Source organism: Felis catus, chromosome C2, assembly GCF_018350175.1.
Source record: "Felis catus isolate Fca126 chromosome C2, F.catus_Fca126_mat1.0, whole genome shotgun sequence".
NCBI lineage: Eukaryota > Metazoa > Chordata > Mammalia > Carnivora > Felidae > Felis > Felis catus.
In genome coordinates this window covers 141,931,924-141,950,612 of record NC_058376.1, presented here as the reverse complement: position 1 = coordinate 141,950,612, position 18,689 = coordinate 141,931,924, and the positions used below count along the sequence as shown (strand labels likewise).

Sequence of the window (18,689 nt, the reverse complement as noted above, 5' to 3'; positions counted from 1 at the left end):
CAAGGTGTACCTGGGTTTATATTTTTCAGAAGTAAAATCTTCCAGGAACTGTGATCAGTTTTTATGCAGCTTTTTAGTTTCTTTCATTCATTCATTTCACAAGTATTTACTAACCACCGTCTATGCATCAAGTACCATTCTTGATGATTGAGGTCCATCAGAACAAAATAGGCAAAACCTTCTGCCCCATGTCTGGAGCTTATGTGGATTTTTTTTTCTTAGCACCCTAAAAACTCACAAAACTGGGGCGCCTGGGTGGCGCAGTCGGTTAAGCGTCCGACTTCAGCCAGGTCACGATCTCGCGGTCCGGGAGTTCGAGCCCCGCGTCAGGCTCTGTGCTGATGATGGCTCAGAGCCTGGAGCCTGTTTCCGATTCTGTGTCTCCCTCTCTCTCTGCCCCTCCCCCGTTCATGCTCTGTCTCTCTCTGTCCCAAAAATAAATAAACGTTGAAAAAAAAAATTAAAAAAAAAAAAAAAACTCACAAAGGTATGTAGCCTTAATAGCACAGAATTACAGAGTCACATGGATGTCTGTTATGGAAGCATTAATATTATCAACTGATATTAAACAGTAGGGTGGTAGTAAATGTATATTGAGGTAAGAATCTCAAAATCAGGCTGTTTTTCCAGACTGTTCTTCCTCTTTCTGTAAAGCTGGGATCTGTACTACCTTGTAGCAATATAGCCAATATAAAATGTGAAAAGGAGTGCAAAAACACTGTGGAAAGTATAAATTGTTATATATAATCAAATTTTTTTTATTTAAATCAGAAACCCTAATGATGAAAAATATAGATCTATCCGGATTGGAAACACAGCTTTTTCTACTAGACTCTTACCTGTCAGAGGAGCCGTTGAATGTTTATTTGAAATGGGCTTTGAAGAGGTGAGTATGTTGAAGGGTTTCTTTTCCCCAATTCATGTACAAAGAATTTGTTGTAGTGTTGATGGTTAATTACCTAAATAAGATAATATTTTTTTAATTAATTGATCAGTTTGGAAATCTGTGCAGCTAGTTATTTCTTCACCTATTAGACATTTGAAAGTCACAGTAAATATGCTTTAAAATCACAATATAACAACTCTCCCACAGAGAAAATTCTTACAAGTCTTAATCCTTTAGAACAGGTAGGTCAGATATACAACCTAGAGACCCCATTGTGGGTCACTTTAGACTTTTGACAAAAACCTGCTTTGTGAGCACACATGAATATGAATAGGGTCTAACCACCTGTCTCCATTAAGAAATGAGAAGAGTAGACACAGAAAAGCTGAGTTTAGTTGCCACTTGTAAGGAATTTCTTCTGTGACAGAAGAGAAGAATCTCAGTATGTTTTTTGGTTTTTAGGTCAAAGTAAACGTTTGGTGTTTTCATCCTCCGGAATCTTGTGGCATAGTTCAATTCTATGCCACAGTGAAAGTAATCAATACCGTGAATTTTCTGTCTGTGTATATGCTTAGCCATTTGTAGTTCATGGAATATTGAAAGAAGTAGAACCAGCTTATGGATACTCGGTAGTCCACAGAGGCTGAATTGGCAAGGCTGTAGAAATTGTTCAAGTGATATGCTGAGTTGCCGTAAGAGGTCGTTTCCTTTCTGCCTCTCTGCTTTTCTCCCCAGATTCTGTTCCAGGCTCTGAAGGGTATAATAGTGAACTACAGAAATAGATCCCATCTCATGTGGAGCTTGGATTCTAATAGGTTAGACAAATAGTAGACATGAACACAAAGATGAGTGCAAAGAAGAAAATAAGGCATGGTGATACAATACAAAGCAGCTGTAGAGGCAGGCAGCTAGGTACAGATGCGTGGTCGGGGAAGGCCTCTAGGGAGAGAACATTTGAACTGGGACCTAAGTGAAAAGAAGTATTTCAGGTACCTGAAGCCCTCAAGTCCAAGTACTTCAGACGATTCACATGTCCAAAGCACTTCCAGCAGGAGTAGCTTTGGCACAGAAAGCTGCACAGACAGGCAGAAATCCAGGGCATGGGGTTTTGAGGACTGTGGTAAAGACTTGGGTTTCATTCTAAATGAAACGGGAAACCATAGGAAGGTTTTAGGCAGGGAAGGATATTTAGAAGGTTATTCTAGCTGTGGTAAAGGGAATGTTCTGGATGTTCTGGGATGAGGGCAAGGGGTGAAGCAGGAAGGACCAGTTAGAAAGTGTTTATTAACCTAAGGGAGAAACAGTAATGATTTGTATAAGTTCCATGAAGGCAGAGCCTTTTGTCTTTTTGTTCCCTGTGTTGCTAGCTCCTAGAATATTGCTGGCACATTGAGGCACTCAGTAAACGTTGAATTAAAGACTGATAGCAGTGGAGATGGGGGAAAGTGGAAGCATCCAGAATTTTTTTTTGAAGCAGAGTCTGCAGGACTTGCTAATGAACTACATGTGGGGTACAAGGGAAAGGAAGGAATGTAGGTTACTTTTAGGTTTGGTTTGAGCATCTATGTGGATGCAGGTACCATTCAGATTGCGAAATCTGGGAGTGTAGCAGATACTGGGAGAAATCACTACCCAACTTGTGGATAATTATAACTGATAAAACTGTTAAACATAGCAAGTAGGCAATTGGATGTATGCGTCTATAACTCGAAAGGAGAGGTCAGGCCAGAAGTATAAATTGTGGTATCTGCTTGTAGTTACAGACATCTGAACATAAAGAATTTAAAAGTGTAGGGGGGAGAGTTGAGAACGTTGCTGATTTTGTTCATGAAAATACAGATGTTTTTAGTCAAATGACAGAAAAATTTAGTAAATGAAAACTGGAAACTGTACTAATTTTTCATTTTTGAAGTGTCACAGGTCCTGTGCGATCATATTTGTCTTTCATTCAACAAATATTTGAGTGCCGGGTGTGATGACCAACTGTCCCAGTTTGCCTGAGGCTATCCTGGGTTTAGCACTCAAAATCCCACATCCTAGAAAACCCATCTCAGGCAGACCCAAAGATTAGTCACATGAGTGCTAGTAACAAGCTGAGACTTGCAGTAGTATTTGACCCAAATAGAGCCACAGTTTCAGAAAAGAGTAACATGTTTTGATCAGACTAATTTATACTTCAAGTTTCTGATTGGCTTTGGGCATTGCACCTCAGGGCCCGTCTGAAGTCTGTGTGTTATCAGTGTGGCTAAGTTGCAGAATTCCGGAACCATTGGAACTGCAACTGAACTCTGCCATCAGAAAGAAACTTTGGTAGGCTTTACAGTGAAGTAGGAATCTCTCAGACCCATCCCCAAATTTTTATATTTTGTATATTAAAATCCTGGGCACTTTTGGGCCTACTTGCCTCTGAGGCTGAGCTCTTTGTGAAAATTCTGAGAAGAAGGTTGAGAAAGACCGGGATCCGCATGGCTGTGTGACTCATCAGGCTTGCTGAGTGGGATGGTTCCCGCCAGGTGCCACAGGAGGTGGGCAGTGTTGGTTGTCTTGGTGACTGGAAGATATTACCAGCATTTAGTGGGCAGGGAGGGGGCAGGTTTGCTTAACATCTGGCAGGGAGAATTGTCTTAGCAAAAATATGTTAAGAAATAGGGATTTTCTTAAATACTAGAATTCTCATTGATTTCTTATAATGTTACTGGATCTAGTGCAAAGCCTGTGATTTTGTCCTTTCATGAAAATACAGTGCCACTGATTAAACTTTTTGGTACACTTTGGCCGTGATCATACATTCTTTTAGGACTGATCCTGCAAAGTTGGAAAGGAAAGCAGCATCTCTGTCTTATCCGGGCCGTCTCTGAGGTGTGAACTGAACATAGATCCAGAAACCTATTATGCTGTGTTTCCACCTCTGTCCGTGGTGTCTTCTACCTTTTTCAGTGCTGCTCCACTAACCATAGGAGATGGGAAACCTCCATATCTGGTTTTGAATTAAGTGTTGGTCTCTCTTCCCAGACCTCATCAGAGATGCGAGGTGGTTCCTTTCTGATGTTGGAAACTCATTGTGATCTGATTTGTGCTTATCATATATGTAATTATCACGGCTATAAAAATATTCTCTTTTGCTCAACACTTCCAACTTTTAGTCCAGCTTGTGGTTATTGGTCTCTGTTCAGTCTAAGATGACTCAATTATAGCATAACAATTAAGATTTGTTAAGTGTGAATCCTTACTCCAACAATTGTTCTGTGGCATCGGGCAGGTTATTTAACTTTTCTGAGCCTTCATATTTCCATATAAAGAGTAGGGATAAAACCTAGTACCTACCTTGCAGGGTGGTTGTGAGAATTACTTGAGATAATATATGCAAAATGCTTAGTACAGCACCTAGAACACATAAATACAATAAATGATAGTTTTGTTTTTACAGCTATTATGGGTAATGAATATAGAGAGCTTACTGGCCCCTTCTGGCTTTTTAAAAGAGATTCATATGGAATTAATTTTCATGTCATTAATGAGAAATGTCTTGGTCAGTTCATTCTGATAGGTCTGCCATCACCAGGGAAATAAGGTCAATTCTCAGTTATGGAGCTTAACTTAAATGCTCACAATCTGTAAGTCTTACTACTGCACGTTAACAATAGTTCTCTCTCATATATATGCAGCTGGTGGAATTACTATTTTAACACTTGTTTCTCAGTGCCTTGAAACTTAATTGAATATATTTTCATTTCACTTTTTTTCTTGTTTGTAATTTGCTGACTATTTTACATTGTGAACTTTGTTGTAATGCTTATTGTATCTTAAAGCACTCTGATTATATTGTGGGTATTCATTAAATGAATCACTACTTGAAGAATGGGATTTTTATGGTTTGATTGTTTTGTTTGGACTACCTTTGTATTTACTGTTAACAATCCATAATTTTGAATTGATCATCAGGGTGTGCTTTTTGTCTTCTTGGAAAAATTAGTGGACCCCATATACAGACTGCTAGTCATATAGCTATTCTTTAAAGTCTTGGGTTTAGGAGATTCAAAGAAAGAAAGGAGATTTATAACTTCTTGGTTTTATGTGACCCCCTGATCATTTTGTATGGCTGCATCCCTAGTAATTAATGTTACTTCATAGGGAATTTCACAAGGAATAGTAGTATTATATACTATTGCAGAGAAGATAGGAATGTACATTTTTGTAATTCTTACGAGACTTTGTGACTTACTGTTCCTAACAGAAAATATTTTTCTAAAGGCCTTTGAATCGATCAAATAAACTAAGCATTAAGAAAGAGACCAATTTTCTGAATTTCCTGGTTTACATTTATGCAGTTTTACCTTTTTTTTTTAAAGTGCCACAATGGTAGAAAAACAAAATGATTATTAATATCTGATGTATTCTATAGTATTGGTTTCATTTTATAGATCTATATATGAATGACTGTCAGTATAAAGCAAAAGTTAAAAATTTTCCCATTTTTATAAATTCCAGGGAGAAACACATCTTATCTTTCCTAAAAAAGCTTCAGTGGAACAGCTGCAAAAAATTCGTGACCTGATTGCCATAGAAAGAAGTAGCAGATTGGATGAATCAAATAAGACTTACAAAGTAGAATTATCTCAGCAACCTGCACCCAGTACCCAGCTTCCCATTACACAGTCTTCAAATCCTAATGGGTTAACCCAGCATGCAGGGAACAGTGAAGGACAATCCTCAACTCCACCATCTGCTCCAATGGTAATGTCAGAATTAAACCTTTCTTAACCAGTTCAGGGTATTGAAACAGCAAAAGCTTTGAAACATGTGATTTATTCCTGGATTTATGCCCTCATATTCTTGGCTCTTAGAATTATAATACATCAGATTTCCTTAGCTCTTTAAAAAATTGTCATTTTGTAACAAGTGGGGAAAATGACCATCTTTTTTTATACTTTTAAATCTTAACTTTCAGTTTATTGCCTTTTAGGCATTTCATCATTTATCATATAAATGTACCCGTTGCCTTGGTACTTAAATCAGTCATATAAATTAGTATGTCTTTAACCTAAAACACAATAACAGACTTGCAGGACGATGGCAGTCAGATGAGATTTCCTCTGCTGTATTGACACTTCTGGTCTAAATTTTACCTGCTGCCATTCATTCTGGGGATTATTAATTCCAATAACCAAACCCTTGTCAACCCCTCAGTTTAGTGAAAGGAACCAACTTCTTTAAGTTTAAAGTAAATAGTAATGCATTCACTTCTTAAGAGTGGTGCTACCAGATTAGTGAAGCTTAGTTAATGGCATACACAGATATATGCTTCTGTAGAACTGATAATCAGACTTGTGATCTCTTATAGGCATCCCTGGTACACTTAACTGATCTCATGTAATAGGAAACTATCTTGTTTACAAAAATCCCTTTTGATACAAGTCCTTAAGGTTTCCTCTGAATGTTCACTCTCAGAAAAATTTCGTGATTTTTTTTCTCTAGTAATTTTATCAGTAGCCAGCTTCAACTCGTATCCTCTTGTGTTAATTTTGGTAAAACATCTCGTTGCTGTCCTCCATAAAGCAGAACTTCTATATAGAGTCAGTTATTAAATCTACCCTTAATCTTCAGCTGATTAATTCCCTAGTAGTCAGATGATTAGTGGGCATTTCTTTGTTTATGCTGAGAAGACCCTAAACTTGTCTTTAAAAAATAAAGAATAAAGGTGGTAAGGGCTGTCAGGGGAATAGACAGAGTCACTGTCCTTTCATGTAATTCTTGTTGAGTGGTTTCTATACTTTTTTTGTGTGGAGGATTAACTCCTCTGAAACATATTAGTGCTTCAATTTACTTAAATTAACCTTGAAGTCTTTAAAATGTTTTCTCCTCTCATTAACTTCACAGCTAATTTTTATTTATTCTTAATGTTTATTTGTTTTGAGAGAGGGAGCTCGGAGAGATGTGTGCAAGAGATGTGTGCATGCCAGTGGGAGAGGGGTAGAGAGAAGGTGGAAAGAGAGAGGGTGTAAGTGGGGGAGGGGCAGAGAGAGGGGGAGAGAGAATCCCAAGCAGGTTCTGCGCTGACAGCAGGGTGCTCGATCTCACGAACCATGAGATCATGACCTAAGCCGAAATCAAGAGTCGGATGTTTAACTGACTGAGCCACCCAGGCGTCCTTACAGCTAATGTTTATTTATAATAATAATAAATACAATTAGTGTTTGTGAATGCTTTCAAGAAACTGGTACTGGATACATTAGGTCAACTAGTAATAATACTAAGTGGCAGTGGCCATTCCATGAGATAGCATACGTGAAAACTTTTTTTAACTATAAAGGTTTGCTCTTGGTAATAATAATTCTTTCTGTAAAGTATCTGAGCTGCTTCATTAAGTGGCAGAATTATCACAGAGTAACAGAAAAATGTGACTGCTTAACTCTAATGTGACAGAATCGTAACCCTAATCAGTCCATTCTTTAGAACAGTGGTTTCCACTCTTTCTTGATTGCACATCTTAACAGTAATACAGGTGTTGAGTACCTGACCTGGCATCTGTTTCCTTATAAATTATATACTTCTAATCTGTTATGTACCTTATAATACCTTATAAGAGAATTGTGTAAAGAAGGTGAAATAAAAAGTAAATCTAAGATGCACCCAGTAGATTCTTTAGTGCTCCTCTCATGAGCATGTGTGCTCCATCTTAGATTGCCTGACGTCTTCAGTTTGGCAGTTAAGGTTGATAGAGAAGCGCCTTTCACTCCTTCATTTTTTAGCACCATTTCTTATGTTTTCTAATCATAGTGCTAAAATATATGTTTTAAGATTCCCTACTTCATCTTTTGTTGGATCTCATTGTTACGGGTTAAAATGTACAGTAGTAACCAGTTTTACAGAAAAGCATATAATATACGAAAACATTTTATTTTACAAAATAGCCGTTTCCTAGACTAAGTACTGTTTTGGCTCAGGAAACCCATTCGCATTTTCCATCTCATCTGTAACCTCTTTCCTTTTTTTGATTCTTAACCTTGCAATTCAGATACACTTTGAGGTCTTTAAAACTCTGTAATCACCAGAAAGCCACTGGATGCTGTACTAAAAACAAAATGCCATTTTATTGACAAAACAAATACAGAATTTAGAAGAAAATAAACTTTCTTAAAGACCTATCCCTTTAGTAGGCAGTCTGTTACCGACTCTTATTTCTCTGGTCCTTGGAACACAGTAACCATTTTTGAGTTCCTTAAGGGAATTGGGAGAAATTAGAATGAATCTTGTTTTTTATTGCCAAGTCTTGGTTATCCGCAGGTCACTGGAATACGTAGTTTAAAAAAGTGGGGCACCAGAGTGGCTAAGTAAGTTAGGTGTCCAGCTTCAGCTCAGGTCATGATCTCATGGTTTGTGGGTTCAATCCCCACATCAGGCTCTATGCTGATAGCTCAGAGCCTGGAGCCTACTCTGGATTCTGTGCCTCCCTCTCTCTGCCATCCCCTGCTTACACACTCATGCTCGCTCGCTCTCTCTCTCTCTCTCTCTCTCTCTCAATAAATAAACATTAAAAAAATGTTTTAAGTATTTTGTTATTTAAGCATCCATCACCACTACTTGTTATACTACAGAATTTGATAATTATGTTCTCCTGCCTTGCCCATTTTGAATGGGGGTACTAATTGCTAATTAAAATAGACCAAATTCAAGCAGCAAGAGAAAGATTTAACATGCATATAAACTAGACAAATCCTGAGCACTGATGTGCCCGTGGCTATTATAATATTTTTCGTTAAAATTACATCAAGTAAAATCATGAATTATAAAACAAGGTGATAGTCACTGATGTTGAAGTTTGCCAATAAGCTTTTCCTTTAAGATATAAAATACTGGAATATATTGGTATTAAATAAAAGGTGATGGTTGCTAGAAACTTATTTTGCTGCTTTTTTTGAATATTTATGTAAATAAATTACACAGTATGTAGCTTTTGCTTCTGGCTTCTTTTACTTTTATGCTTTTGAAGCTTATTCATATTGTAGGATGTATCAGTATTTTACTCCTTTTTACTGCTGGATAGTATTCCATGTTGGACTTTTGGGTTGTTTCCCCATCTTTGCCAATTATGAATATTGCTGTTTTGAACATTCACATACGAGGCTTTGTGTGGACATATGTTTTCATTTCTCTTGGGTAGATTTCTAGAAGTGGAACCACTAGGTTGTATGGTAAGTTTATGCTTAATGTTTTAAGACATTGCCAAGCTGTTTTCCAAGGTTGCTGCACCATTTTACATTCTCACCAGCAGTGTGTGAATGTTACAATTCTCAATATCCTCACTGACACTTGTTATTGTCTTTTTTATTATGGCAATTTTAGTGGATGTTAGGTAGTATCTCATTGTGGCTTTAATTTGCATTTCTCTAATGACTCAATTGACTTTTAAATTTGCTGGTTATACATGCTGAGTGTGTAGTGTTCCTATAGGACATAATTTCCTGTTAACCCTTTATATATTTTTATACCCTTTGCTCTCCAAAAGCAGTTTCAAAATAACAAAAATAGTTTCTCAAAGACATAGAACCTTAGAATGTTAAAAGCATTATATTTCCAATTTTGTGACTTTATCTAGGTTGAAAAGATGATTCTGAAGTATGATTTGCTTAAAATAAGTCTTCAGCAATTATTATACAGCTAGTTTATGTGCATACTTTTATTTGGCATATGCCTATTTTTTTAAATGTATGTGGAATTGTTAAAGGACTTTTCATCAACTCCAACCACTCTAGAAATTATTGCCCATTGTGTATGTGGGTATACATTTATTTATTTAAAAGAATTACCATTTGAGGGGCACCTGGGTGGCTCAGTCAGTAAAGCCTCTGACTTTGGATCAGGTAATGATCTCAAGGTTTGTGAGTCTGAGCCCCACATTGGGCTCTCTGCTGTCAGTGCGGATCCTCTGGCCCCCACTCTGCCCATCCCCTGCTCTCTCTCTCTCTCTCTCTCTCTCTCTCTCTCTCTCTCAAAAAATAAACTTTAAAAAAGTAGCAAAAGAATTGCCATTTGAGATTATTCTGTTGGAATTATAAATATAATATATTTTTAGACGATAACAAAATGAGTTGGTTGATTTTTTTATGAGTTTATTTATTTATTTTTTAAATGTTTATTTATTTGAGAGAGAGACCAGCCTGTGAGCATGGGGTAGAGAGCAAAGGGAAAGAGTATGGGGGGGGGGGGGGGGAATCCCAAGGTGGAACTCACCTGAGCCAAAACCGGGAGTCGGATGCTTAACCAACTAAGCCATCCAGGTACCCCCGAGTTGATTTATTTTTGAACTAACTTAATCTCTTAAGAAACCTTTTAGTCTGTATCTATATATGATCTTTATTAGAGAAAAAGTCTTCTATTTGGACATAAGATTTAAATGTCTAATTTCTTGTTGTGAACCTAACATTGTTAAAGGTAAAATACATCTGCATACCCTTCAATAAGGGACCACTTAAATTATAACACACCCATATACCAGAATTTTTTTAGCATCTGTTAAAAATGATGATGTGGTCTGTTTTGACATTAAGAGACTTATGTGGGAAAAAAGGTAAACTCAGAATTCCAAAATTAAACAACATGTGTGTATGTATAATATTTCAATTTTCTTATTAAAAATGCACATACATAGAATTTAAGATACAAAACAAATCAACAGAGGGAAGGGAAGCAAAAATAATATAAAAACAGGCAGGGGGACAAAACACAAGAGACTGTTAAATATAGAGAACAAACTGAGGGTTGCTGGAGGGTTGTGGGTGGGGGGATGGCCTAAACGGGCAAGGGGCATTAAGGAAGACACTTGTTGGGATGAGCACTGGGTTTTTATACATAGGTGAAGAATCACTGGAATCCACTCCTGAAATCCGTATTGCACTATATGCTAACTAACTTGGATGAAACTTAAAAAATAAATAAATAAATTTTTTAAATGCACACACATACGTTCATTTTAAAAAGGTCTAGAAGGCTATACAATGAATTCTTAGCCATTATTTTATCTGGGGGTGAAATTACAGGTGATTCCATATTACTTACACCATTCAGTATTTCCTGAGAATTTCTCATAACAACATTTATTACTTTGATAAGTAGAAAAAAAGGAGGTTTTGTAAGAAATAAGGTAATTAAAATCACAAGTTGATTAAAACTATAATTAAAAAATTATTAAATGGAACTTTTGTGTTTAAAAACAGGTTCTAAATTTATTTTTTTTTCAACGTTTATTTATTTTTTTGGGGACAGAGAAGCATGAACGGGGGAGGGGCAGAGAGAGAGGGAGACACAGAATCGGAAACAGGCTCCAGGCTCTGCGCCATCAGCCCAGAGCCTGATGCGGGGCTCGAACTCACGGACCGCGAGATCGTGACCTGGCTGAAGTCGGACGCTTAACCGACTGTGCCACCCAGGCGTCCCGTACAGGTTCTAAATTTAAAAGCTACAAAAGCAAAGAGCTACATAAAGGTAGAAGGAAGACTGATGGGCCTGGGGACCATTGGTTCTTTACTAAAAAAGTATATTTACTAATACAGCTTCCATGGGTCTCATCACATGATTTGGCAAAATACACATATTATCTTTTTTTTTTGTAGTGTCTTAAATATAGTTCACATTAGAAACCAAAATAATTAGAATCCAAGTATGATCAGTGAAGAAAAACATCTTTTTGACTTAAAACCAGACAGATTGTGCATTTTAAACTTCTATTTGGACTCCAAATATTACTTCAACTCTCTCAGGCAATTAACTGCTGCCTTGTGTACATGGTTACCCAGCTGCTGTGGTCGCCATGCAATCAGCAGACTTCTAGTTTTACCACTTAGTGTTTATGGAGCTGTGCCAAAGAATATGTGAAGAAATAAGGCAAGAAAATAAACTGTTCAGGATTGTCTGAGTGCCATTAAAACCACAACGAATGAGGTAATTTCCAGATTGGAAGTATTAAATTGAAAACAAAAATCTCTAGATGAGTTCTTACCTTACTCTCAGTAAATGAAAACTTGCATTTAAGAACAACAACAAAAATATTGCTGTGCCTCATTTTTGTAAGAATTCTTTAAAGTAAAAATGGAGACATTTCTTTTTTGTGTTTCTGTATCCATTCTGGTAAAGGAGCATATTCCTCCCTGTTGTGAAGAGCCTGGACTTGTCATCACCAGATCTTCAATAAATTTCCTCATCCATCTGTTGTACTTGTCCCTTCTGTAAATCGGGGAGGTGTGTCTGCTCTTAATAAAAGCCACTTCCTCCTTTGTCCGGGCATCCCTTCTTCTCTGTTACCTGTGTAATCTTACATGGACTGTGCACAGTCTTGAATCCTCTTTTCTTGGGGATTCTTCTCAGTGGCATTTAAACCTTGCATTCGACCAGTTTTCATCTAATGTTAGACTGTTTGCATCAGAATGAGCTGGACATTCAGATTCCTAGGTGTAACCCCAAAGTGGCTAACTCAGAAAGGAAGATTCAGGAATTGGGAAATCTGCATTTTTACAAGTGGATTAATGTTTAAGAACCTTTCCTATAAGCACCCCTGTCTTAGAAGCAAGCCAGCATGCAAATATCCCTACCTAGATCCTTCACGTCCAGTGGTTCTCATTTCTTCTTGGCAGAAAGTTTCAGGAAGAGTCAGTCCCCTGTACTCATCATTGTATCTTTACTTTTTACACACTGGTGTAGTGAGCTTCCGTTCTTTGTTTGTTTTTTTAAATTTTTAGTGTTTATTTTTGAGAGAGGGACAGAACTTGAATGGGGGAGGGGCAGAGAGCGGGAGACACAGAATCTGAAGCGGGCTCCAGGCTCTGAGCTATCAGCACAGATCCTGATGTGGGCTTCGAACTCACTAATGACGAAATCATGACTTGAGCTGAAGTTGGACGCTTAACCAACTGAGCCAACCAGGCGCCCCGTGAGCTTCCATTCTTTTTTTTTTTTTTAACGTTTATTTATTTTTGAGACAGAGAGAGACAGAGCATGAACGTGGGAGGGTCAGAGAGAGGGAGACACAGAATCTGAAACAGGCTCCAGGCTCTGAGCTGTCAGCACAGAGCCCGACACGGGGCTCGAACTCACGGACCGCAAGATCATGACCTGAGCCGAAGTTGGCCACTTAACTGACTGAGCCACTCAGGCGCCCCTTCCATTCTTTAATCATGTGCCCTGTCAGTAAAATGTTGAGCATATCCTTTCAATGTATATTTTTGTTTGTGAGTTACATACATAATTATATATTTTATTATTTTGTTCACAAATTTTTTTTATTATTTTGTTCACAAATTATATATAAATATATACTATTATGCCATTATATTCATTGTAAGACAATGTCAATAGAAGCTATCAAGTAAATAATATTTTTAATTTTTTTAATTTTTTTTTTTTTTGAGACAGAGACAGAGCATGAGCAGGGGAGGGTCAGAGAGAAAGGGAGAAACAGAATCCGAAGCAGGCTCCAGGCTCTAGGCTGTCAGCACAGAGCCCGACGCGAGGCTCAAACTCAGGGACCGTGAGATCATGACCTGAGCTGAAGTCGGCCATTCAACCGACTGAGCCATCCAGGCACCCCAATAATATTTTTAATTTTTAAAAACGTATTAATCATATATCATTGATGTGGATGTAAATGAATTAATTTGGGTATAACTGTATTTTAAATAGTCTTGATAATTTTGAATTTAGGGGCAAACTTTGTTAGATCTAAGTAGATTGTGATTTATGGCATTAAAATGTAGCTGTTGAAGGGCTCATACCAAAAAAAAGATATGAGTTAGCCCAGCCATTTTCTTCTTGTTTACATATACTTGCAGTATTAGTATTAGCTTCCATGCCTAGAGGTCTTTGAATCTTTGTTGTTGTTGTTGTTGTTGTTGTTTAATTTTATTTTTAAGTAATCTCCATACCCAACTCAGGGCTCGAACTCACAACCCTGAGACCGAGAGCTGCATGCTCCACCAACTGAACCAGCCAAGTACCCCAAGTTTTTGTACTATTTCCAAGCCAGGTTGAGGGTTAATTAATGAAAACTACATAATATAACCTGTAAATTCACTTAGCCAGGCACATACGAATTGCAAAACCTTGTAATATGGTAAAAGCAGTAGTAGGAGTGAACGTGCCAGTTGTTAACTCCCCCTGTACTTTGTGGTACTTTTCTCTCCTCAGGTGAGCTTCTCTAACCTCGGGGGGGAGCTACCGATAATCCAAATTCTAAACATTATTATAACTTAATTGCTTTATTTTTTGGACAAAAGAAGAATGTAAATAGAAGTTCTAATATTTTCTGTGTACTTTCTAGTGGACCATTTTGTGGAGTTGCTTTGGTACACTTAGACCACTTTGGGACACAGTTATACAACTAAGTTTCTTACAACCTGTTTGCCTTATTAACATTATTACAAAACTTCTTACTGAGATTGTCAAATATCTCCATGCTGCTAAATTTAATATACCTTTTTCTTCAGTTCATTTTTAGTTGACCATTTGTCATCTTTAGTTCAGTTGATCATTTCCTGGTTTTCCTTCTACTGTAATTGTCTCAACTATTACCCCATTTAGTTGCTCATTCAAAATTCACAGATTATTCCTGATGTATTTTTCTAGTTTTCTAACTGCCCCCTGACTTCCCAATTCAGTCACCAAGACTGTTAATCCTAAATTCTTTTTATTACTTTTCTACCACTACTGAGCCATCTACTTGAAGCCATCAGCTCTCAGTTCTACAGACCCCTTTGGGTGTTTTCATAACCTCCTTTCTCCACTCTACAGTTGGAATAATATTCTGAAAACACAAATCTGATCCTTTTACTCCCTTGCTTAAGTATTTTTAATAGCTTCCCATCACAATGGAAAGAGACCAAAAAGATCTAAGTGCTTACCAGTCAACTTCATCCTCAGCTTTCTCTCTCCATTTCCCCTTGGTTCTCCATGCTCTCAACCCCCTGATAGGTTCTCTGACCGTTTATAATTTGCTAAGCATGTCCCCCCCCACACACACTCCCCAGCTATCTCTGTGCTGTACCTTCTGCTAGGAATGGTCTTTTCACTTTCCTGTTTATTAGCCTCTTCTCATCCTTCATAATTTACCACAAATACCATTTTTTCAGGGAATTCTAGGTTTGGAATCCCTGTTATACAGTGTCATTATCCTCTGTATTTTCCTTATAACTTTTCTTTTACCTGTGAATAAATTGTCTAACTTAGCATTATTTCCCCAGTACGTAGCAAATAATAAAGGCTCATTAAATATTTGAGTAAATTAATATCGTTGTACCAGTACTTTTTTCTGCATCCATAGACTACTTTGTGAGGATAATGCCCTTGACTATTTTGGTCTCCATTATTTTTCCAGTATGTAACACACACACACACACACACACACACACACACACACACACATTCATACACAAATGTTTATTGACTTAATATGGTAAGTTTTGTCATTATTTGTTTAATGCCTTTCCTTCCCTTAGACCATAAAGTGATCATGTCTGTCCTGTACACCCATCTCCAGTGCTTTAAATAGTTCTTGACATTAAAGGGAGTATTTGATAATGGTTTTTATTTATTTATTACTATTATTTTTTAAATTTACATCCAAATTAGTTAGCATATAGTGCAACAATGATTTCAGGAGTAGATTCCTTAATGCCCCCTACCAATTTAGTCCATCCCCCCTCCCACAACTCCTCCAGTAACCCTCTGTTTGTTCTCCATATTTAAGAGTCTCTTATGTTTTGTCCCCCTCCCTGTTTTTATATTATTTTTGCTTCCCTTCCCTTGTGTTCATCTGTTCTGTGTCTAAAAGTCCTCATATGAGTGAAGTCATATGATATTTGTCTTTCTCTGACTGACTAATTTCACTTAGCATAATACCCTCCAGTTCCATCCACATAGTTGCAAATGGCAACATTTCATTCTTTTTGATTGCCAAGTAATACTCCGTTGTATATATATACAACATCTTTATCCATTCATCCATCGATGGACATTTGGGCTCTTTCCATACTTTGGCTATTGTTGATAGTGCTGCTATAAACATTGGGGTGCATGTATCCCTTCAAAACAGCATGCCTGCATCCCTTGGATAAATGCCTAGTAGTGCAATTGCTGGGTCATAGGGTAGTTCTATTTTTAACTTTTGAGAAACCTCCAGACTGTTTTCCAGAGTGGCTGCACCAGTTTGCATTCCCACCAGCAGTGCAAAAGAGATCCTCTTTCTCCGCATCCTCGCCAACATCTGTTGTTGCCTGAGTTGTTAATGTTAGGCATTCTGACAGGTGTAAGGTGGTATCTCACTGTGGGTTTGGTTTGTATTTCTCTGTTGATGAGTGATGTTGAGCATTTTTTCATGTGTTGGTTGGCCATCTGGATGTCTTTGGAGAAGTGTCTATTCATTTCTTTTGCCCATTTCTTCACTGGATTATTTGTTTTTTGGGTGTTGAGTTTGATAAGTTCTTTATAGATTTTGGATACTAACCCTTTATCTGATATGTTGTTTGCAAACATCTTCTCCCATTTCATCAGTTGCCTTTTAGTTTTGTTGATTGTTTCCTTCACTGTGCAGAAGCTTTTTATTTTGATGAGGTCCCAATAGTTCATTTTTGCTTTTGTCTCCCTTGCCTCCAGAGATGTGTTGAGTAAGAAGTTGCTGCGGCCAAGGTCAAAGAGGTTTTTGCCTGCTTTCTCCTCGAGGATATTGATGGCTTCCTGTCTTACATTTAGGTCATTCATCCATTTTGAGTTTATTTTTGTGTATGGTGTAAGAAAGTTGTCCAGGTTCATTGCTCTTCATGTTGCTGTCCAGTTTTCCCAGCACCACTTGCTGAAGAGACTGTCTTTATTCCATTAGGTGTTCTTTCCTGCTTTGCCAAAGATTAGTTGGCCATACATTTGTGGGTCCATTTCTGGGTTTTCTATTCTGTTCCATTGATCTGAGTGTCTGTTTTTGTGCCAGATAATAATCTGTATTTTTTTTTTAATTTTTTTTTCAACATTTATTTATTTTTTGGGACAGAGAGAGACAGAGCATGAACGGGGGAGGGGCAGAGAGAGAGGGAGACACAGAATCGGAAACAGGCTCCAGGCTCCGAGCCATCAGCCCAGAGCCCGACGCGGGGCTCGAACTCACAGACCGCGAGATCGTGACCTGGCTGAAGTCAGACGCTTAACCGACTGCGCCACCCAGGCGCCCCAATAATCTGTATTTTTAAACTTAATCTGGCTATGGCTACCTTTTATTTTTATTTTTTAAGTTGTTTTCAATGTTTGTTTATTTTTGAGAGGGAGTGCGAGAGCACAAGCAAGGGATGGGCAGAGAGAGAGGGAGAGAAAGGATCTGAAGCAGGCTCTGCGCTGACAACAAAGAGCTTGATGTGGGGCTCGAACCCACGAACTGAACCGTGAGCTCATGACCTAAGCTGAAGTCAGACACTTAACCAACTGAGCCACCCAGGCACCCCTTGGCTACCTTTTAATAAACACACATACAACCCATTCATATTTATCATAACTGCTAATATATTGGAATTTATTTCTGACATCTTATTTTGTGTTGCCTGTGTCCTTGCTTTTGTTTTTTTTCCCATTTCTGTTTTATATTGAAAACATTTTCTTCAATTATTTTCCCTTTAAAAGTTAAAAAATGTTAAATATCTTTTTGGTTTTCTATTATTGCACTTAAGTTTTTTATGCAAATATTTAATTTTGTGCATATATATATTTACTTTTATATATCATATATAAAATCATATATATATCATATATATATGATATATAAATGTATTTTTTTCCAACATGTTATAACAAGACAGGAACCTCAGAAAGATTTTACTTTTTTCTGCTTTCTTCCCTGCTACCTTCTTTATGAGAAGATTTGAGATATTGGTGTTCAGTTACTGTTTGTAATAATCAGAACTTAGGTTTTACTAGTTTATTTTTTTAACTTGCTCCTGCTTCTTTTATCTCAGTTTCTACTGGGTGATCTGTTTATTTACTTTGAATATATTATATTTTGAGGGGAAAATAACTTCCCTAAGAATTCTTTTAGATAAGATTTGGGAGTGGTATACTTTCTACAGTGTTACATATCAGAAAACATTTCTTGTGCCCTTTTGTGTGATTAGTTTGGCTGGGTATGAATCCTGTTTCCCAGTCATTTTCCCTCAGAATTTCTTCCTTTTTTTTTTTTTAATGTCTCTTTATTTATTTTTGAGAGCAAGCGAGAGAAAGAGGGAATCCCAAGAGGCCCTGCGCTGTCAGCACAGACCCCACACAGGGCTCTGTCTCACAAACTGCGAGATGAGCAGAAATCAAGAGTTGGAGGCTTACTGACTGAGCCACCCAGGCACCCCCTCTTTCTTTCTTCCTTCCTTCCTTCCTTCCTTCCTTCCTTTCTTTCTTTCTTTCTTTCTTTCTTTCTTTCTTTCTTTCTTTCTTTCTTTCTTTTTTTCTTTCTTTATAAGGGGGAGTGGGAGGGACAGAGAGAGAGAGAGTGAGAGGGAATCCCAAGCAGGCTCTGCCCTGTCAGTGTGGATCCGATTGTGGGGCTTGAACTCATGAACCATGAGATCATGACCTGAGTTGAAACCAAGTCGGATGCTTAACCAAGTGAGCCACCCAGATGCCCCAACCCCTCAGAATTTCAAAGATTTTGTTTAAATGTTTCTAATGAGATGTCTGATTCATTAGAGCATATTAGGATTTTGTTTTTCTATTTCTCTATTTTCTATTTATGAAATATCCCTATTATATGCCTGGTTTTATCCCCCCATTCATAGTGGCTCTTTTCTTC

The 18,689-nt window shown here is 37.6% G+C and overlaps 1 protein-coding gene across 4 annotated transcripts in view; it reads left to right on the top strand.

Moving 5' to 3' along the window:
* Nucleotides 1–18,689, top strand: part of NGLY1 (N-glycanase 1) — a 63,146-nt gene that overhangs the window by 9,873 nt on the left and 34,584 nt on the right. For 3 of the 4 annotated variants that reach the window (XM_006936470.5, XM_003992176.6, XM_003992175.6), the window contains exons 2-3: nucleotides 772–886; nucleotides 5,375–5,620. In XM_006936470.5, coding sequence (XP_006936532.1) covers nucleotides 772–886; nucleotides 5,375–5,620 — 361 coding nt within the window. The remainder of the gene's footprint in view (nucleotides 1–771; nucleotides 887–5,374; nucleotides 5,621–18,689) is intronic. The other variant, XM_006936471.5, reaches the window with a different exon arrangement.